Source organism: Erpetoichthys calabaricus, chromosome 11, assembly GCF_900747795.2.
Source record: "Erpetoichthys calabaricus chromosome 11, fErpCal1.3, whole genome shotgun sequence".
Classification (NCBI taxonomy): Eukaryota; Metazoa; Chordata; class Cladistia; order Polypteriformes; family Polypteridae; genus Erpetoichthys; species Erpetoichthys calabaricus.
Window position 1 is genome coordinate 67,944,341 of NC_041404.2, and position 23,771 is coordinate 67,968,111.

General features: G+C 35.9%; 1 protein-coding gene across 1 annotated transcript in view; it reads right to left on the reverse strand.

Moving 5' to 3' along the window:
- plxnb3 (plexin B3) overlaps window positions 1–23,771 on the reverse strand; it is a 249,749-nt gene that overhangs the window by 96,780 nt on the left and 129,198 nt on the right. Inside the window, exons 3-10 of the mRNA XM_051933522.1 lie at window positions 12,587–12,766; window positions 12,354–12,482; window positions 10,898–10,998; window positions 10,007–10,139; window positions 5,159–5,318; window positions 4,948–5,056; window positions 4,297–4,405; window positions 1,259–1,387 (exon numbers count right to left, since the gene is read on the reverse strand). Coding sequence (XP_051789482.1) covers window positions 1,259–1,387; window positions 4,297–4,405; window positions 4,948–5,056; window positions 5,159–5,318; window positions 10,007–10,139; window positions 10,898–10,998; window positions 12,354–12,482; window positions 12,587–12,766 — 1,050 coding nt within the window. The remainder of the gene's footprint in view (window positions 1–1,258; window positions 1,388–4,296; window positions 4,406–4,947; window positions 5,057–5,158; window positions 5,319–10,006; window positions 10,140–10,897; window positions 10,999–12,353; window positions 12,483–12,586; window positions 12,767–23,771) is intronic.

Here is a 23,771-nt window from a genome sequence, read left to right on the forward strand (position 1 = left end):
GGACAAGGAAATTGGTTCCACTATTGCTTCAATACCAGTTAAACGTGAAAGAAATCATAATTACAAGTAGCAATATAACAAAATAAATGGAGAGTAACTTTTCAAATACTAGAAAAACTTTTCAGCTGATTAAATATGGAGGATACTCCAAAAAGTATCAATGACTGCTGTACTGTGCTGTATGCAGAGAGCATCAAGAAACCACACATAAAAATGATTCTTTGTTTTCAGACAAAACTAATTTTAGTATTGAAAAGGTCAGAAAGCACAGTGGCATTAGACTGTTTACTATGCTAGTCAGCATGCAATATCTAACCAATGCTGATACAGTGCAGAGTCATTTCCTAAAATATCAACATGGAAACAACAATGTAGACTGTTGAAGCAGATGACTCTTTTCAACTGACAGGGCTTGCTACTGCTGAGAAAATAACCTAAATGTTAAACAGCCTGTTATCACATGTGATAGACTGAATCTTCCAACAATGTTCCAGTCACAGATTTTCAAGGGCTTATTCAGACTTTGGAAATGGACATTAACCTTTTCGAAATCAGAGGGCTATTTTCCATTACAATCAGATCTTGCCTTATGTAGTCATGGAGAGGGCACAAGAGGATTCTCATAAAAATATAAGATGTTCATCATTAACTGATATGTACCCTGAGCTTCCAACAGGTATACTGGTGGGTATGAAAATGCTCCTTACTATTATCCCCCCCAAACACTAAATGGTGTGAACCTGCTTTTTCATGTCTAAATCCTCTCTTTACTAACAAGAGGCCCCATTTAATAGTCCACATTTTAATGCAGCTGTACACAAAGGTGTATGACACTGTGAAGGACATACTGCACCTCAGAATAACCGTGAAGGTCAAACTGATGAGGTTTTTGGTGGAGTCTAAATTAGGTCTGAAAACAAAATTTGAAAAGTACAATTTTTGTTCATTTTTTATAATATAATTTTGTACACAGTGGAGAAACCCTTGCATCAACATCACATAATCCTTTAAAAATATCTATTTAGTAAACTATTCTCTTTCAAGATGCTGATTGTGTTTATATTGTGTTAGAAGATGAAATGCTTCAGTTGTATACAACAAAACTTTACAAGTAAATATTGCTATAAAAAGTTGCATGTAACCCTCCACTCCATAAATAAAATTGTGCTACCAGAAAGTATACGTGGAATACCAATAGACTACCACATGCAATTACAATTTGTCCACCTGGATTAAAAAAATAACCAGACTGACTCACCTTGAACAGGTTTAAATTTTTGGCAAGTAATACCAACTGTTTTCCAAATCCAACTGAAACCAACTGAGACCCCTGTATAGCATAAACGTAGGGGCAGCAATCAACACCTTTATGATCCAGGTTCAAGCTCTAGAGAGATAAAAGGTATATTTCACTTGAAGCATTTACTAGTTTGAGCATTACAGCAATCATTCTTTGAACATCTTTTATTCTTACTTACTGATTACTTTGCCCTTGGTTTACTGTTTACCAGACGCAGCACAGCAGCTATGGAGGTGGACAAGCGTCACTGTTATTAGAGATGGCGAATCGCCAGAGACCCGGGTCACAACAGTATATGTATTTTCCCCATATTCATTATAACAAAATATTTTTATGGTCCCATGAATTTCATTAAAACAGGATTCCACCTTCCAAATGACTAACATCAGAAATGACATTAATACCAATTACATGTTGTTAGACGCCAGAGGTCGCTGTTGCCTCTTTCAACCCAACAGACAGACGCTGACACAGGGTAAAACCACCAAGAAGATCTTTAATGATCTTTTTCTTCTTTAAACAGTGCCTAAAAGCACCTCTGCCACCATACACAAGCAAAATAACAATCAGCAAACAAATCTCTCCTTCACTCCTCCCCACCAAGCTCTATCCTTCTTCATCCCAACTCCGGCTCGCTTGCTGGGTCTCCACCAGTCATTTATATAGATCCTGACCCAAAGTGCTTCTGTTCTTCCGGCCATGTGACTCATCTGCACTTCTGGGTCAGATGGAGATTTGTGAATTTCTTCAGCCCGGAAGTACTTCTGTGGTTCCGTCCCTGTAACTCGGGAGTACTTCCAGGCTATATGGAAAGTACAGATTCTCGAGCCCCTCTGTAGCATTTCCAGGCGGCAGCCACGGCACCCAGCAGGGCTGTGAAGCCAAATTCCAACTCCCAAGGTGCCCTACGGGAATCTGGGGTGCCGCTATGTTGCAGGGACATCTCCATCTGGCGTTCTGGGGAAGGCAGTGTCCCTCTGTACCTGCTTTCCCCCATCTTACTCCTTTCTGTCTGTTCCGGCTGGGTTGAACAGCCGGCCATCTGTCACAACGTGTATGAGTGGAATTCCTTTACCAAATCAAATCACATAGAACAAAGTTGAATGATTTGTCAAAACCAGCCCCCATTTTAGACAAAACTGTGGTATACAATTATCTTTTTATTAATTGTTAGTAAAAGATCTGCACATTTGGGTAACAGCACAACATTAAATACGGTCATTCTTAGATGTTTTAACTTGAGACGTATCAGGTATTTCATTGTAACAAAACAGTTTCAGAGCTTATAGAAGCATCTACAATTTGCAAGCCTATGAGCGTTAAAGATACAACTGTTTTTTTTTTTTTTACATACCTGCTGTATGACCAAGCACCCATATCTATTCTTTGCTATCACTATTCAAAACCTGTAAATAACTTCTTCTAATATCAATAGATTGCTATAATTATATTACTTGTTTAATTTTTGTGTTGTACCGCTAAGTCAGTGTCAGTGTCTTATCCAAATGCCCATGTTGGTTTACCTGTTCCCTGACAGTAACAACTCTTACTTGTAATCCACTTGCATTCCTTGTATAATGAGTTTTTTTTTATTTTCTCTTATTATGTTTTCACAAGTAGAACATAGATTTTTGTCACAGATTTTAATAGAAAATATTGCTCTTAATTTATTTTTAATTTATATCTATTATTAAAGAAAATCTTGAGACAGGACTATTGCCAAGAGATTTTTTCAAGTCCCACCCTCCTCTCAACCATTTACGGTTAACAGCCCACGCCCACGGTTTTCTCACCTCTCATTGGTGTAAATGCTTTTGTCAGACACAGTTCCTGCACTTTCAGCTCTTATAAATTTTTATATTTTCCTTATTTTAAATTCCCAATAAAAGACTTACTATGTCCAAATCTTATTGAAGAATTTCATCCCGAAGGGTTATCAACAGGAGAAATGAGTACACGGGCAATCCTAGCACTGAGAAACGAAGAAGTCAACCGAATTAATGCGAAAATTGACGATTGGTTACACGACAAATTGGTTAAATGCGTTAGTTTAAAAAATATTTGCATGTTAATTTCAAAGCCAAACAGAATGAAAACGTATAACACAATGAATACCTCTAATACAACATGAAACATAATTTTCTTTCAATTTATTACATTTTATTATTTTTTACTATGGTTAATTACTCTCTGTAATGTAAAATAGTTAGGTCTATTATGTATATGTAACAATTCCCATGAAAATAACAATCTGTTTAAATTGTACATCCGCTTCCTCATACGCGAGCAGCAGAGTTGCTAGCACGTAGCACGTTGGCGAGCGAAGTGAGCAGGGGGCAGTGCCCCCTAGTATTCCAATAAAATATACTTCCTTTATTTTACCAGAACAGTGAAAATTAAAGGAGGAGATAAGACACACACGATGAAGAATGCTAAAACAGATACAGTTTCTTAGCAAGAGTTTAACTTGTAAAATAACTTTAAGATTCCTGTTAAAGGCAAATAAACCCTGTTACCAATTTCTTAATTTAAATAATTAAAAGTGCAAAGAATCCAAGTATGTTTAATTGAAACAGGAATCAAAGTAACACCTTTCTGAAAAAAAGCACCTATTATGGCCATCTACGAACTAAGATGAGTAATTAGACAATTTGAGTTTGTGATACAATAATTCCTCCTTTATTCACCCTGAATCCACTTTTTTCATCACAGGGAACTGGTGAGCTAGATCCTAAACATGACTATAATATAAAACAGAGCAGTACAAACTGGTTCAAGTACCTAACAAACACACAGGAAAACGAGGGTTGCACACTCAACCTAGCGTATCTTTGTGGAACGTGGACAGAATCCAAATTCTCCTGTGGAAACTCATAGTCACACAGGGAAAATATACCAAGTCTACATGCAAAGCACTCCAGCAGAGAATTGAAACAGGGCTTAAATACTAATGTCACTAAATGATATTCATTTTCACCAAAGGAGTTAATACTTACTTTCTCATTGTAGATTATTTGTTCAGATGGACAGCTATCTAAGTGTGTGCAGATGTGCTCCTTGAGACACCAGTGACATCCCCAAACACTGCCAACACAGCTTCTACATCTGTAAGCATACATGATCAAACTGGTTTGACACAAGAGTATAATTTTAAATGCTGCTCTATAGTACACATCAGGCTAGGGGATAAACCATCAGAGAAGCAGTAGGGTACTATAAAGTCACAGACACAAACAGGAATATTGTTGCAGTACACAAGTATCCAGAATGGCAAAATTAAATCAGTCAAAACTTGTAATACCTAACAGTATTATGATACTTTATTTAGCACTGTCTTTAAACCAGAAAGTCTTTCCAATTAATAAGACATCCATATTATACATTTTTGTATTTAGCAAGAAAGTACAAAGTAAACAAATAAAGCGCAGCTTTTAAATATTGCACAAGGGGGTTTGTACTCCTGCTAGCTCCAAAGCTAGACAAAAATCACAGATGACTAGAACATTATAGTGGCATACAGGAGAGGAGAGCAGAAGGGGAGAAATTCAAAGAATTCTAAAACAAAATATTTTAAAAAGCCAGATCTACAGTACAAAGATAGCATGGTTAAATAGAGTTCAGTAACACTTTGACACCAGCATACTTACGGAGAGGAAATGGCAAGTTCCGATACTGCTTTACAGTCATAGAATATAAAATCAACAGAAGTCACGATGACATTATTAAACTTCAACGCAAGTTGGACAGAAACAAAATCTATTTAAAAAAATAAAAAGCAAATAATTAATTTTTTTAGTCAACAACAATATTGATCAAACACATTACTATATACATATGAATAAGGCATAAATGTCATACCTTTCCCTTGGTCATTTGGTGGGATATGCTCTGGCAGGGGTGGTTGGCAGATGACATTTATTCCCTTCACAATTGCTGGCTGATTAACACTTTCTCCAAATGAACAAGTTAAGTGTTCCCCTTCCGACAAGCTAGGCAAACGATCAACAAACAGGGAAACCTGCTCAAAAAAAAAAAAGTTTGTGTTTTAGTTCAGCAACTAAAACACAACTTAAAACACATTTTTTATTTTTTTTTTAATAAGAGTTCATGATATGATTAGCTCATGTGCTTCCTTTCACTTATTCTCTGCAGTTGGCTCATTAGTTTTAAACTTCGATCATGTGGACCTCTGGTCCTGACAAAATGAAGATTCATCTCCTGTAGTTTGCAAGCAGCAGCAGGTTGCCGCACCATATATGCTTGATGCTTCGCAGATGCTGGAGTTGTCATTCTTCTTCTTCCCATCACGAAATTGGTTTCTGAAATTTCCTACATGCTCAGCAGATGTCTCTGCTCTTCTTTTTGTTGCTGCCATGTCACTTGATCAGTTTCTCTAGGCAGTTTGCTGTAGGAAAGATGCAAACCCTAATAACTTCGCATAGGTTGCAGCAAGCCGCATTTTTTGCTTCACTAGCGCATATCACATTGCAATCTTTTGATTAAGGCCAAATTCAAGGGTTCTAGTCCCAGTGGTTCGTAAGTATTTTTGTGACAGACAGACAACCTTTAGCATTATAAACACTGTATGTAGATCTCTTAAAGATGAGAATATATTATGTAAACAGAAAAATTTCTCTCTTTTACTTTATAGATAGAATTTAGAAATATAAATGACACACACATTTGACTATAGATTTTTAGTGTTCAGTTCTTTGTGAAACATAAGAATGGTAACATGTTTTATTGACAGTGATTCTAATAGGACAGGTTTACTAAATACAATGTTACTGAGCATTGTTTTGTAGAAATGTCCAAGTGCTTTACAATAAACATGTGTTACAGTTTCTTCTTTCTTTTATTTATTGCCTATGGTACAGGTTGCACACTCCCAAATTACTTTTTCTAAATTTTCACAACAGTTAAACACTTATCAATTGTGCAATTTTAAAAATACTTATTCAGTCTAGACTACATTACCTGTATTTTTATTAACAATTACATGTCCACCAAACACTCCTGTAAAGCCATCTTGAGTTCTTAAATGAATTATTTTTAGTTTTGTGTATGTACCACTCTGCCCTCATCAAAAGCCTGTCACTCCGAACCATTAATTTTAAAATATTACTAAAGCCCTATTCGGATGGGATAATTTGTACATCAGGAAGTGTGTGTGTGTGGGGGGGGGATTGGAGGGTTTGGAGTAATAATTACCAGAGAACCAGTGTAATCTTACTTACATCAAAGGACACACAGAACATTAATACACACACAAAAAGAAAACAATGTACTCACTGGGATTTTACTGTTCATGCACACTTGCAAACACCAGTCAATAAATCATCAGGCAAATTACAAGCTTGGCTTATCCAAAGGTAATTAAAAAATACTCCTTTAACATTACTCTATTTTTTCTACCATTAAGTTCTATTTTTAAAACTCTGAAATTAAATAATATTAACTCATCTCCAGTATCTTTTTTTTTAATGCAGGTGAAGGACTGACATTCATGAATTTATTTTTTTACCTTCTTAACAATTATGATAATACTGGTAGTTAGAGCATATATGGCAGCACTGGGTGCAAGGTATGACTCTTCCCTGGAAAGGATCTGTCAATGGACACAAATGCATGTATATATACTTGGAGCCAATTTTGAATCAACCATTAATCTCACAGCATGTCATTGGTAGTATGACTATTCAGACCCATGCAAAAAGGCATTCATATACTATACTTGACACTACCTATCTACCGTATTTTAGAAATGAAATTACTGAGAGTGTATGTGCAGTCTTAACAAACAAATCTTGTTTTATAGGTGGTATTGTATTTTAGTGTAATTTTATTTATTAATTTATAGATTCCTGTTTTATTAGCCACATTCTGCAGCAGCCACAAGCAGCATTATAGGAAATAGGTAACCAAGAAACATACAGTACTAATGCAATAATAAGTAAAAAAGGAGCTAAAAAAATAGAAAGTGCATATCAATGACACCTACTGCATACAAACACTGAACACCTCATGTCATGAAACAGGCCTTTTCATTTTAAGCTACAAACATGCACATTTTCATCACCATGGTCACTATAATCAACTGCAGTTATTTAAACTTCTACTTTTAATTGTTACAGCAATCTTTTGCAGGTATTGTTCATTATGAACTCATTTCCACATGATGTGAATTGGTGGTAAGATGAAACGATTCACAACCAAATGTTAAATCAGATATCTTTACTGTGTAAGACATTTTAACTTAGTGATAACAAACTTACAGATCTGTTGAATGATACTGTATTAAGATGTTCCCTTTCAATATTATCTCTTCGCAAATGCTTTAAACTGTTACAAAATTTGTATTTTTTCTCTCATTTATTTTGCCATACCCAAATAAGTTAATAATTATAACATATTTGTAAAAATAAATTTGTTTTGGATGGTTCCAGCGATTCACACTTGCATATCAGTTTTCACATCACTGTCCAGATCACAAAAAAGGCTTTTAGCATTACTGCGTTTGCCCACATGGGAATTTAATTATTAGGAGACAAATGTTGAGATCAATTCAATTCTGAGAGAATGTAAGAGCAGATTAAGCTATATTTATTTATTTACTTACATCTTAAGCACTTCTTCTAAAAAACATAAAATTTACCAGTGTTAGCTTATTTCTATAACTGATGCATTGAAGTAAATGACTGAGAACTTGCTGTATAAAAAGTCTTATGCAATTCAGTAGTAGGAAATGATACAAGTAACTTTTATGTCTGCAGGACAATAGCTAGGTCCAAAAATTTACTGATAACTATTATGGTGCATGTTTACTCCTTAAAAAGATTAATTGAAAACACTTTCTAAACAAAGTGCAATTGAAAATGAACATTCCGGTTTGTTATTATTAAATACAATAAGTGACACTGAATTCAAAATTAATAAGAAATTATACTTAAAAATATGCAGTATTTAAGAAAACTTTCTAAACAATGTAAATAAATGTTAAATCACACAGAAATAGTCACACAGAAATATAATCAGCAAAAATACATGAATATGATGATTGTGAAATAAGAGCAGAATACTGTATATCAAACGTGAATTAAAGGTTCAAACACAAGGCTAAATAACAAGAACAGAAACTAGTTCTATCCAAAGCTAAATTCATCTGATAGGTATGGCACTAAAAAGTGACATTTTCATACTTTACCTAACAAATCTTATAGCTTTCTTCTGTATTATCTGTCTGCAACATAATTTAATCTTTTTTCTCTCATTTATTGATGTAAGTTCATTTTTTACTCTTATTTGCACTGCTAAATGTTTTAGGAAACTGAAAGCAGAGCACTGTTTTCAAGCATGAATTCAAAATATAAGAAATTCATCTTTACATGAAGAAACATTGGAGCATTCACGGACTTAGTTAATTGATAAAAGTTGGAACAATTGAAATATTTTTAGTTGCTTCAAAAAAAAAAATTGATTAGCAATTTTTTTCTTATTGAATACTTTTTTTTAACAATGTCATATATTGAAAAACAGCAGAAATTTAAAAAATGCAATTATATGTTCTATTATTAGTTTTGGAGGATCAACAACTAATTGTAGTTTGAATTTCTTAAATATAACATTTATGAATGTTCCATCCAATGGAGAGTTAAAATTTCATTTAAAGTCTCAAAGTAAAATTTGCTGGTTGCTTCAGACCATGTAAGAGAGCAGGTCCGAAGCTTTGCTGATAAATTACAGAATTACAGAAATATTTAATCATCGTGATCTGCAGATAATATAGCTGTGAGGTTGTTTATAGTGAAATGTAAATACGGAATACATAAGTGTTCACTCTATGCTTACACAGAAATGCTAATTCTTCAAGCCCTTTCCTATTGAGGCTGATTTATACTTCTGCATCTGGCCTACACTGTAGCCTGGTGTTCTCAAAAATATGACACTGCATTATTTTGACATGGACCCTATGTAGACTGCAATGATTCTGCCATGTTTTGCAACTACAGATTTCTTGAAAAGCATTTCCATTATTCTAAACATGGAGCAGATCGAGGAAAGCCTTGTTGAAGAAGTTAGGAAACATACACATTTACTGTATATGATACATCATCATAACACTATAAAAAGACAAATCGGATAACAGTTAATATCGGTTTGGAAGTCAATGAATGTATAAAAGTGGAAAAATGTAACAGACAAATATGTTTGCCTAAAGAAGAAATTGTATTGCATGTGGAGCAAGCTTGCATTTTATGCAATTTTTTCCTGGCTGGCACCACCCGTGAAGCACATCAAAATGGAGTCAAGACACCCCCAAATAGCATTTAGGCAAGTGCCTACAGTGCGGCATGACACCTAAGTATAAACTACTTTATAGCCTATACGATAGGCTTGACGCAGAAGCACAAATTGGCCTTTACATTAATTTCTAGATAAGTGATTTTCTGTGTCTTCTTTCTTTTTTTATGGTTACCCTATCTCAAGCAGCAGAAGAAGCAAGCTGGTGCACCTCTCCTGTCATTTGACTAATTTGTATTAAAGACCCTTTTTGCCATCATGAGCAAGTGGCAGACAAGTTAAAGAGAAAATATACAAAATATATAAGTTTGAGTGCCCTCTTGAGTGGTATGGACTTTGAGACAAGTTCATAATCAAAGTAGATGCTTTTTGCACCTTATTAAAAAAGAAAAAAAATTGGTCAACCTGTGCTGGATTTTCTCTGCTTTGATTGGACGGGTTTAGATTCTGCACGGTGATACAATGCTCTTCATTCCTATAACTCCAGAGCCACTGATTGACATCAAGAAATCGCTTGCATTCCGATTTTCTGCTGCATCTGTAGAGTTTAAAAGAATCACAACAACACCAGAGAGTCAATTTATTGCCTCAAAAATTTCTTTTAAGTATTTAAAAAGCAGAGGACAAGAAATTCAAACATTTGTATTTTGAATATCTTCAAAGTTCACAAAATGAAAAAATAAATGGTTATTTCTGTACTCTTCGTGTTTATTACTAATTTAAACACTGGCTAGAAATTGCAAAAAATCAATAAAGGTGATATCGAGAGACTCTACATGTAAACAGATGTTTTATATAACAAGTTTGACTTTTTTCCCCAAAAAAGAGAGAAACTATATGCATAGCAGAATTTTGAGATAAACTATCTCAAGAACACGAACATAATTTTCTGCCATAATCTAATGGTTAACACTCAATGTGGATAGTAATTAAATTAATGCATTTACAAACATATTTCTGAAACAGATTACCACAGAAACATTAAACTTATGAATAGTCAAGAGACTACTAGTTTTACATAAAGTATGGAGATGGATAAAACTATGTGTAGAAGAGGCTACATTTCTGAAGAAGCCACAATGCACAGAACAAAGTTATTTGGGGTTGAGAAACAAACATGAAAGGGGTAAGGGTTTGTGAGGAAATTGGGCACTCATTAAGTCACACAAAAAAAAATCTGAAACACACACGGTCTTTAACATTAAAAAAGCCTTAGAGCCAAGACATTTCATCAATCATACAGTGAACACATATATCCCCAACTAGAATCTTCTTGATAAAAAAGGGTACAATTACCTCCCTTCAAGGACACACCAGCCACAAAAAGGATCTTGAGATTCTAGACATGAGGTACAGTTTGCATACTGTTCACAGGATGACACAGGTACATTTATCACCTGTAAATGAAACAAAACATTCACATTAAAAAAATATGTACACTTATGCAGTAGATGACAAAATAAATCTAGTCTCGTGCATACTTATTACAGTTAAGTAATGGAGAAATTTTCTTAATCTTGTTTACATAAAGAAAAAAATTGTGCTCATCTTACAGAATTCATTTTTGAAAGTAGTAAATATTGCGTTTTGCATACTATCTACCTAGCATAAAAATAACATAGTCTAGCTTCCTGTGTTCTAGCTAAAAGTCTTTTATTTAATGATATTGTATTACTATTACTGTATTATTATTATTGAGTAAATAAGGTCTTATTTTATATCTCCAATAGTATGTGACTTATACTGAAAGTAATAAATGTTTAATTGTATTTATTTAATAATTATCACGAAATAAACTCTGGTATACTACTATATGTTGAAAACTACTTAAAAATACTAACCAGTATTGCGCAAACAGACATTACACCTAACAATGATCCATGGTAGTATTTGGGAATATTAATCTAAACAAGGAATTTCTGAGTATTTATTAGATTTTTTAAGCTGCCATCTCACTAGCTATTAAGACAATAAGGAAAAAATATGCCCCGTCTTCTACTGAACAATTTATATCTTCACTTAAGGATAAATATTTTAATTGTAAATCTTATTCAGATTTGCTGTTGACAAGCCAAAGGTATTCTATGTTGTCACTGGGAATTAACATTTTGTAATTACTGCATAGGGTTTTTATGTAAAAAGGCAACTTAACTAACAACAGGGCAAAAAGGACAATTAAAACAATAGCTACAGTACCGAGTTTTCATTTATTAAACAATTCATCATGTCCACTACAACTTTTTTGAGGGAGTTTCAAAGACCAGCAAGTAAAAAAGTAACATAACCTTCTCAAACCCACCTAATCCAATTCAAGCCCATAAGAAATAAAAGCCAATCCTGGCAACACTGGGCACAAGGCAGGAAAGAGTGTTAAACTGGGTGCTAGTCCATTGTAGGTCCAACTGACTCACATACCCACCCTTACACTTGAACTAATCTGGAATGATCAATAAATCTAACCAGCATATCTTTAATGAAGCAGAAGAAAACCATACAGACCCAGCGAAAACATCCAAACTCTAAATGGATAAAAACTGGATACAGTATCCAGGATTCAAACCCTGGAATCTGGATCCATAAAGCAGCAGCCCTAAACACTGTGCTGTTGTACCATAATGTCATAGTGTATTAAGGTATTCTGAGATGTGATTATTGCTAGCTGAAAACAACAAGCAAACGTTTTGTCAAAAAAAGGACACTCAGGAAAATATCTTTGAGAAATTGTTTGAAAAAATAATAACTAGAAATTTACCTTGTTTGAAGTCATCACATATATTTGGTCCTGATTAACATTCAACAGTAAATCAGAGCTGACTGGAGATTCTGCATCTAGTATTTCACTACTGTACACTTGACCTTCATTAAGTGACTTCAGAAACACCTTAAAAATCACAACAGAAAATTAATAATTAAGTCATAGGCTCTGGAAAAACAAACATTCAAACTGCAGTCATCCATTACTTGTTTCACTACGTTGGGAATTACCTTGTGGAGCTGTCCTTTGGCGTCTCCCAAGAAAATAATGGTTTGGTTAACCTCTGACACTGAAGCAACAGCTGAGAGTTGAGTCTCCATGGTCACAGCTGGAACTGCCTCTACTGACATCCGACTTGCAATCGGACTTGGAGTGTGTTCATCCCCACATTTGTATTCAAATGGCGAATTCTACAACAAATAGTCATTAAGCCCATCGGTCTTACAGTTTATACACTTTACAGTATATTTAAGCAATTCACATCTATTAAAATGGAAAAATCACATTCAGTTAGGTGAAATTATTTGGTGCAATAAATTTGGACTAGCAAAATAATATGGAGGTAATTTTTCTCAGTGATCTGTCGATATTAAATTGGACAAACATAAATATCTAAAGGGCAATGACAATTGTCAAATGCTCAATTATTTTTACCTAAATTCAATTTCTATCTTATGCAAAACTAAGCATAACAGACTGATTATACAAATCATAAAAATCACTAAACAAGGTATATTTATACATATTGTATATTTAACATATTAGTGCTGACAACACAGTAAAGAGTAGTGGTTGGTTTACAGCGCTTTCACTTGGGTTAAATTTCTGCCTGAAAGCATCTTTCTTTGGACCTTACATGCACATTAGTTTCATCCTGGAACTGAAGTTTCCTCTCTTGGTCAAAGGACATGCCATCAAGTTGACTGGTATCTCAAAATCTACTGAAGTGTGTAATGTACACTGCAAAAGATTGGTGCTACAACGGATATATGTTCCTGCCTGATGCTCTTTCTTGCTGGGTTACATTTCAGCACATAATCAGTGTGAACTGGATAGAAGGAATGAACCTGGAGATTTTCTTGAAATTAAACTGAAATTAAGAAGGTCAAGATCTTTACTGTTTAAAACAGTTATGTTTGAGGCCAGAAAATTGGCTCAGAGGCTGGTGCTACTGACTCACAGCTTCATGGGCCTGGCTTCCAATTTCAATCCAAAAAAGGTCTGTGCAGATATTGTGCAGTTTTCCCATGACTGCATGAAGTTTCTCCATGTACTTCAGCTTCCTCAAAAATCCCAGAAATATCTGTGGGTAGTCTAAACAGATCCCATTCAAAGAAAAAAGAAGATTCAGGAATTATATTCTTATCCCATTAGATGGCACTAAAAAGATGCATTCAATTGCTTCTTGGCCTAAAGTATGGTTATAGTTTGGAAAGAGATAATGGTAAAATGACACAGCCATAAAATGCACTCTTGCAAATGTATTTTTAAGCATATAATTGCTATAGAATGTGATATTGCATATATACTTTTGAGGAAACAATCAAGTGTGTAAGGTAGGTAGCTATCTATATTCATCGTTCTTCCACTCCCTACTGCACAGAATTCTGTGCATGGCATTCATTTAAAGAAACTTAAGTTTTTTTTTGTGTGTCACTGTTATTTTTAAAATTTATCTTGATGATAAAGTGTGTCACCAATTCAATCCAATTATATAAAACCTACCATAGTCTAAATATAAATGCAAATGTTAAATGAATGCCAAGAATAGATTACCAAAAAATAAACATGGGTAGGAGAAACAGTAATTTAGATTATAGCTGCTATCCTCTGAATTGACTGCTTGTGTAATTATACATGTACAGCATTTTGTGCTAAGCTTAATTTATTAATGGTGAATTTTTATATATTTACCAGTAATGGCGCACTGCACGATAATGTGCAGTGAATACACACCAAATTTATACACTGTATACACATAGATTTCATACTCTCTCTGTATGTTTAGCATTCGTTTGTTCAGAGGTTGATGTGCTTGGTGCTTCCTGAGCAGCTTTTCTTTTCTCCACCCTAGCAGCCCGCTTCTTCTCTTCTTTCATCTGCATCTTTTCACGTTAAAATTGATAAAGTCAGTGTTTGTGTTGCAATTACTTAGTACGTTTTCTTTAATTTGTCATTTAAGCTGGCCAGAGGTTGATGTGCTTGGTGCTTCCTGAGCAGCTTTTCTTTTCTCCACCCTAGCAGCCCGCTTCTTCTCTTCTTTCATCTGCATCTTTTCACGTTAAAATTGATAAAGTCAGTGTTTGTGTTGCAATTACTTAGTACGTTTTCTTTAATTTGTCATTTAAGCTGGCACTTAAGTCTTCAGTCTGCCTCAAGAATGATTTAAGACATGAAGAGGTAGGGGAAGTAATGGCGAAGGTGGGAGGGAATGAGAACGGCACCCGTAAGCATGCGCTGCACGGCCACCCTGCTGGCCGCTGTCGAGAGTTGATTCTACAATAAAATAAAATAAAAATAAAAAGAGGAATAGCCAAGGAGGTCAATCATCACCCTGAAGGCGGATAGTAGACGTAACATAGTATATGTGTACCAAATTTCAGGTCAATAGGTCAAACTGTTTGCGAGCTACAGGTGATTTAAAATTCTGGACAGACAAACGGACAGCCACGGTAGCATATTATATATTAATATTATATTTATATATTTTTCAGTGCTGTGTGGCTAGTTATTCCATGCTGACTGTAATTCAAAGCGCCATCTGGCATACTTTCCCTTTTTTTGTATATATAATTTCTCATCTTATCTTTACTTTAGTTTAATAATTTGACTGGTACTAAAAAAGATACACAGTGCATATATAGACTATACCAGTAGCATTCAAGGGTATTTGTAGCTTGCTGTTCCTTGACTGCTGGTTATCAAAAAGAAGTGATTAAGAACTCAAAAATCTTAAACAAGCAAGTGCACTAAAATGCGGGAAAATACCCAGTGATTTAATAAGTGTATGTATTTATGTACAGTATGTATGTGCAGGCTCCTGTCAATCACGGAGAATCCACTGCATCCACTGAACAGTATCATCTCCAGACAGAGGAGCAGCCTCAGCGACAGACTGCTGTCACTGTCCTGCTCCACTGACAGACTGAGGAGATCGTTCCTCCCCCACACTATGCGACTCTTCAGTTCCACTTGGGGGGGGGTAAACTTTAACATTATACAAGATTACTGTCTATTATACCTGTCTTAAACTTGCACTGCATTTTTATTGCTCTTTAATTAATATTGTTTTTATCATTATGCTGCTGCTGGAATATGTTAATTTCCCCTTGGGGATTAATAAAGTATCTATCTATCTATCTTAAAAGCAGTTATAGACACAAGTATCTGTCTTTACTATTTTCAATTGAAATTCCAGAAAATGAGCTGCAGTAAGCTGTTAAATAACAGAAGATCAGGACTGTCTTCAATTAAGAAACTAATGGAAAAAAAGACCATCCCCCTGGTAAGTGTTACCGACTCACAGTTCTAGGAGGGGCTGTTGGAATCATAGGCTGGTAAAAGTCAGGGTGGAGTATGCATGGCCTTTCTGTGTCCACTTTATTTTTTGCACATTCGGGATTCAATGTGCCAGGTTTACTGACTACATTAAATTTACTAGGTAGGAGTGAGTGTGTGTGTGTGTGTGTGTGTGTGTGTGTGTATATAAGCCTTTCAATACTATAGTGCCATGGCCAGGTTTAGTTGCTGCCTCCTGTCCAATGCTGCTAAAAATGTTTCTCACCCAAGGACTTTAAACTTGAATTAACTGGTTGCACAAAAAGCGGGAACAAAAGCCTGTAGCTTATGACTAGCATTGGCAAGACAGATATACTGTATATAAAAAAAGACAACAACTAATCGGTATCACTTTAACTCATATGTGTTCTCTCTTAAGAAGATGGCTAAATAGAATATTTAAAAAGAAGGGATGCAACTAAGTTTCTAATGCATTGTTCTTCATAAAACATTTTGGTAGTATTGTCAGAAAACTAATGGCCAAAAACTAGGAATTTGTGATTGTACCGAATAAGAGGAATGATATTTAAAGAAACAGCAAATTCTATTAACCTCAAAAATAAGGAAAATGTTTGGAATGGAAGCTTGCAACTGTTGTAGCCCTACAGAAAAAAAGCTTGGCATTCCCGATACAGGAGGCAATTATAGGCAATACAATACATTTTTAATTAGCCAATTAACGTTTGAAGCATGGCACAATACTGACCTGAAATTCAGAAGGCACTAAATACAGGAAATATCAATAACTTTGTAGTAGCAGGTGCTATATTGCATCATGCTTTGACCTCTAGATGTCACCCTTGTACAAAAATATCAAAAACATATTGTCCTTTCCTGGAGGGCTAAGGTTAAACTACAGAAGCAGTAAAACATAACTTACTCCAGGGAGATCATGGACAACTGTTCATCATTTACTTCCTATGTATAGAGAGAAACATGTATTAGTTATGATCTGATTAAATGAAGATGCAGCCTTTTTGGTTATTATCTTATGTATCTGAGAAAGTGAAAATTGCACAGTCAACTGTGGATAAATGCTGGGGCAAGAGAATTTTGCAAGGTTTTGATTTTTTAAATACAGCTACAAATTAATTTACTCAGTGAGTTTTCTTTATGTTTATCTAACATTTATAGAAAGCGTGTATTTTTGTATTTTTACTTCTGAACTTTAAGGAAAAAAAGAGCCCCACTGAAATAGCAGCCCCAAATTATTTTCATCATTGGCAAATGGTCTTAGAAAAATGATACTGCTTATTATTGCTGTAAGTTGTAGAAGTGAAATCTTCTACCATATTGTCATTATTTTTTCTCTAAATTATTTTTTTCTAAGTGAAACAGTGCTGTATTCCTTAACACTGAACTAACTGTGAAAACCTCACAATCTTAATTTAAGTATTACCAGAAAGTGTGGTATGGCAAGGTAGCATAGGAACTCTGGGTTAAAATCGAGGCAAATGCACTGAATGTGTGATGTTTTCATATTTGGCCGTATTAAGAGCATGAAAGCAGATGCAAGTGTGTGTTACCGTGCAACAGACTGTCCGAAGATGGATGCAGACTTTACCCAATACTTCTACGATAGGCCTTAACTCCCTAGTCTACCAACCCTACAACTAGAGTTAAAAATAGATGCAAAGGTAAATAATTATGCTTTACCTGTGTATCATCATTATCACCATCAGTGGTTTACTGGCCATCTTCTGGGTATGCCCATATCTGTTGTCCACAAAATCCTTTTCCTCCACTCTTCACTGTCCTGGGTTCTCCTTTCAGGTAAGACAAATCATCTCACAACACCTCAGCTCTAATTACATCTTTGCACCCCCCCTCTTGGTCTCATATATTCCAAAACCATGCTGTTATGCCTATTCACCCAATCATTCTCTGCTTTTTATTCCATATGTCTAAACCACATTAATCTGTTTCTCCACTACAAAATACCGATCACCTCCACACCAAGTCTTTCTCTTAACATGGAATGTGTCCTCTTAACTCCAGCTTTGCTTCACACTTCGCATTCATCTGCCAAGTCTCCAAAAGAGAATCATGCAGCTTTTATAAATTTCACCCTTCAATGCAAAACAGACTGCTTTAGAAGTCAGAAAGCTGATGGACGCGGTTACCAGTGAAGTGTGAGAAGGATTGTCATAACACCTCTTTTATGCCAATGATCTTGTTTTGATTGCCAAAAATGAAGTGGAGTTGAAGGAGAAGATACTGAAATGGAGAGCTAATCTGTAAGCAAAAGGTGTCAAGGTAAATGTGGGGGAGGGGGAATGGTGATAGGCGACAGGGTAGACGACATGGTGAGGTGTGTTATAATATGTTTTATTATTAAGTTTAATGTCACTGTTCTCTGTGCCCACTGTTATGGATTCATTCATACAGGCAGACCAAGTATGGTACACAGGGGCTCAGCATCAGCATTTAGAATTGCAGAGCCAAGCACAGGACTAGAGAGCCAAAGACAACTGGAGAATTGAATAGTCAGCCTAAAGACAGACTAGTATATTTCTGTCAGCACACTATCCTCTTTCCTTGTTGGGAGAATGAGAACTGTATGTAGGCTTTGTGCTATTCCTGTACTTTTGAAGGTGGGGTTTGAGTCCTTTTCTGTCCTTGTTTGGATCCAGAGAAGGAGCCTGCACATGGAGCAACCAGAATATAAGGATGGACCTACGGCCAACACTTTGAAGCTGCCGGGCGGAAGATTGTGTCTTCCGTCTGGTGAAAATCCTTTCAGCGTGGTGACGAAAGATGGCAGACTGCGTTGGTCAAGACCCCCACATTGCTTGATAGTCTGTCATAAGCTTCCCGTCTGTAATACCACGTGAACCCGTCAGTAAAGTGAGCTAGATTATCCTTTGTACTTCTCGTGTAATCTTGTAACCGTCATATTGCATGATGGGTGGGGATACCACCTTTTTATTTATAATTATTTAAATTCAGGTTAATTAAAACGCTGCAATTGAAAAGAACACGTTTCCAGAGAGCTAATGCCTCTTAAGGAAACAAGGTGGGGGGGATCTCTGGGAACCTTAAAGATGATGCAAAAAAAAGTTGTTGGTAAGAAACAAGAAAAAAAGTATGAATAGAATGGAAAACATCTAATCAAAAGGCAGAAAAAAGAATGATTATGAGCAGTTATGTTTGGCAGAGCATTCTACAATATTTTAAATTGTTTATACAGGTTGAAAAGGCAAAGCTCTTCTTCACCAGAATGAGAAGTTTGTTATGTATTATCAGCAATTAATGAAGACATCTTCAGTCTCCCTTTACTTCTCATTTTTAAAGGGATTGTTCACTCAAGAAGAATATGAAAAGTAGTACTGGCAATATCTACAATGCCAATAATCAGCATGTACTGTACTGCACTTGTATAAATGCAAAATCAAATCACCACTGTGTTTTGTGATCTATTAGTGAAGCTTCTTAAACAAAAACAAACAACTTTCTTCACACTGCTCAACAACCAGCTTTAAATATATTAATTTAGTTATTTTTTCAGTACAATGGTACAATTTCATTATGACCTTTCAAAAAACATGACAGACAATACTATTAAACTAAAACTTGGTGAAAAGGGTTGCACTTGAGGCCGAAGAATTATGCTTCGTAGAGCCTTCATGGTGATGTTTGACAGTCACAATTTAACTTCTCTAGACATAGTACGGGAGCTAATTAGAAGGATAATTATTTTTCAGGTAGGTATTTCTTCACAATCATGATATTAATTTCCCAAAAGGCAAATTTTCTTTTTTTTATTGAATCCATTCTGCAGTAGATTTACTTTGATGTTTAGGGTTATTGGTGTGCTGCAACACCCAACCTCTACTTTGCTTTGGTTGGAGGACAGCCACCCTGACATTACTTCGTAGGATAAACTTTTGCCTCTTGATGATGGCAAGCTGTCCAGGCCTTGAGGCAGCAAAACCCAAATCATATACTCCCTTCACTGTATTTCAATATTAGGATGGTGTTTTCATGTTGGTATGCAATGCCATTTTTCTGCCATATGTGCTGCTACATATTCTTTCTGAACAATTCAACCTTAAGTTTTCATCAGTCTAAAAAAACATTTTCCCAAAAAGGGTTATGGAACAACAAGGTGGCTTTTGGCAAACTTCAAACATAGAGAAAGAATAGCAGTGGCCACCTTAATGTCACCTGTTTAATGTTTTACATATGGTAGACTCATGAACAGAGATGTTAGCCTCTTCTAGTGACTCCTTCACAGACTATAGCTGTTACTCTGGGGTTCTTTTTTTTACCTCAGAGCATTCTGTGTTGTGCCCTTCAGTTCATCTTCGTTGGGAACCCACTTATAGGGAGAGTGGCCACAGTACTAAATTGTGTCTGTTTATACACTTTATTTTATATAACTGTGGATGTGGAGTAATGAACATCTAAACTCTTTGAAATTACTTTGCAACCCTTTCTAGCTTTACATAAATCAACAAATCTTGCGTGTAAATTTTCTGCAATCATGTTTTATAAGGCATGCTTCACATCAGTAGAGTGTATTTGTGAACAGTAACTTTAAAATGTTTGAGTCTTTATGAGTCAAAGAATCTCCAAACCACACCTACAGTCTTGTTTCACTGACTGAACTCCAGGTTTGCCAACTCCTGACTCCAATTAGCTTTTGTTGAAGTCATTAGCCTAGGGGTTCATATACTTTTTCCATCCTGCACTGTGAAGGCTTGAATGATATATTCAATATTTACAAGAATAATACAATAATTTGTATGTTACAAGTTGAACCAGACTGTGTTTGTTCATTATTGTATCCTTCATGAAAATCAGACAATTTTTAGGCAAATTTATGTATAAATACAGTTATGTGGAAAGATTTCACATACTTCTTCTTGCTACTCTACTTTAAAATGGCTGAATCTCACAACGAGGTTTTGCTTTCTTGCATTTTCCCTTCCTAAAACTTCATGGGCATATTGTCTTGCTACTTGCATGTTGTCTCAAGACACATATGAACAATCAATAACATTTTTCACTAGAGAAATGGTTGTGTTTCGGCAAGTTCTAATACTTTATTTCATATTGGGACCACAGTAACCATTTATCCTCTTTAATAAAATCCCTGTGTGCATCCATATGTCCATGTGTGTGTGTGTGGCTTCTGGTGAAGTGTGCATGCGCGGGGCACTCTTTAATAAAGGACATCATTGCTGGGGAGAGTGCTGATTGGGTACTCGTGGCCGCGCACATTAAATCCGTTGCTGGGGAAACGCCACACATACAATAATCAGCTGCACGCCAGCACAGATTAAAATACTTGCTGGGGAACTGCACAGTACTTGCTGGAGAGATGCCACAGCCACAGTTATCAGCTGCACGCCACACATTACATCAGTTCCTGGGGAAACTCTGCTGATTGCCCACTGTTGTGACAGAAAATTAAACGCATGTTACAGACAAGGCGGAAGTACAGGGAAGGGCGGAATGAGTGGCAGAGTCACCGGCCTCTAGCAGATGCTTCAAAGGCCGCCTGATGCGTCACACAAGACAGAGATGGCGGGACCTATAAAATATTGCGCGGCCTATCCAATCGGATTTCGGTAAATGAGGTAACACCTAAAACATAAGGCACAAAAAATCCAATCGGGTACTACGACGCGGAGACCAGCTTCCCCAAAGAGGTGGGATTAGTGTTTGTTGTTGTGCAAGTGTTCACTCTGAGGATGTCAGATTTGCATTTAAGAAGCTCGGCCCGGTAAAGTGTCAGTCGTTGAAGGGGTTTTCCTAAATATACGAATTTTCAGGATATTACAATAGGATGACTTTTAAAAGTAGATTTATTTTCGTGCACATAAAATCCGTTGCTGGGGAGACGCCACACATACAATAATCAGCTGCATGCCAGCATAGATTAAAATACTTGCTGGGGAGACGCCACAGCAAGCTAAAATAAAGAGAGGCAGGATAGGAGATCTTCAAACAGACACAACACATCAATCAACAGCCACAGAGGAGAGGATAGATGTAATATTAATTATACTTACTGTATTGTCATATACGTTTCTATTTTAGTTTTATTATTATTTTACTTTAGGCTTCTTGCAAAATACTAATGTTTATGCACTACTGTTCTAGCGCCCGTTATTGTAACGGGCTTAATGTCTAGTTCCATTATAAAAGGCAAAATCAGGCTAGTTATTTTTTTTTAAATATACTGCGCTCTCAGCTCCAAGCAGGGTTGGAAATAAAAGACAAAGAGTAGAAGACAAAGTAGAATGTCGTAAAGAGGTTCAAAAATGTTGGCGCGTTACACATTCATAATGTCTAACCTGCTCTGTAAGTACTAAAATTAGAAAGTCTCAAAAAACTGAAAGTAAAGATTGCATTAGCGTTAACAAATGGAAATTATTAATCGGTGAAATAACGGAACAGAGAAAAGAGATTGAATATATTGTTAGGATTTAAACGTTAAGTCGGAGACTTATAGATCATCTAATTCGTGTTTCCATCAGGGAAAAGTAGCGTTTCTTCCCAATGAAGAGGCATATACGCGAGAATTAAAAGATTTGTTGTTTGGTGAAAGTGAAATCCACATATGCGAGCAACAGCGACGCGAAGTGGGTGGCGCACCCACGGTCCACTCACTTCTCATTCATGTGAATGCTATTGTCAGACACAGTTCCTGAGCTCTCAGCTCCAAGCGGGTCGGAAATAAAAGACAAAGAGTAGAAGACAAAGTAGAACGTTGTAAAGAGGTTCAAAAACATTGGCGTATTACACATGCAGATCAGGTTAGAGATTATGAAAGTACTAAAATTCAAAAGACTCAAAAAACTGATAGTAAAGATCGCATTAGCGCTAACAAATGGAAATTATTATTTGGTGAAATAACAGAACAGCGAAAAGAGATTGAATATATGGAATTTGATTTAAACTTTGTGACGTACTAGTAAAAAGAAAATTAGCTGACATGTGTATTTATTTGTCGATATTTGATGGTAATAAAGGCAGTGTGTCCTGTTTTGCCTCAGTTGTGATCATGCAGAAACTGAGCATGCAGTTCATGAAAATGAACACCACAAGCAGAACAGTGCCACTGTACAAGCTGAGGCTGTAATCATTCAGACAAGTGGGGCTGGCAAGGAGTGGATAAGGGCAGCTGGCCTGTACAGGATAAACAATAGGTGGTGAGCTGCAAGAAAAATGAAACATGAAGTGGATGAAAAGAAACTAGGTGAAACTCAAAAAAAAGACATGGTTAGGAAGGGACATTTTTGGTTACACGCAATACCCCCTGTTCAATCAGCTTTTCTTCTTACTCCTTACGATGCAGAATAAAATAAATACAAACTCAAGCTTGACTGAATTGTCAAGCGCACTTATAAACTTCAAAGAAGACGAGGTTTGGGGGTTACTTGGTAGAAAATACAAACAATGTTATGGTGAACTAAGGGGTCTCCATGCAGGTTAGACTGTGATGTGCAGTTGCACTCTGGTTTGCAAAGCAGAAACACGGAACTGCCTGTACAAAGTACTAGCACACTTCAAGCTCTGGGTGCAACATGAGCCAAGAGCAATGGCTTGCCTTGGTTGGTTAAAATCCTTCCACAGCCTGCACCAAAGGGGCTCCACCAAACTTCCAAACTTGGAGGAAGTGGACATTCTACACAGTTCGTGGTATTTCTTTTAACCTGTTCTTAACCATACAATGCTTAAAACATCCAGTCATTACATGGTCTACATAAATGTGCAGCCTATATACTGTATGTCAATTCTGTATATAAGAAGTTAAAGTAAACCATAATTCAGTGTTTAATGTATTTGATCTTAACCATACAAAGCTTTGTAACAGTACAAGATTGCACACAAAAAGAATTACAT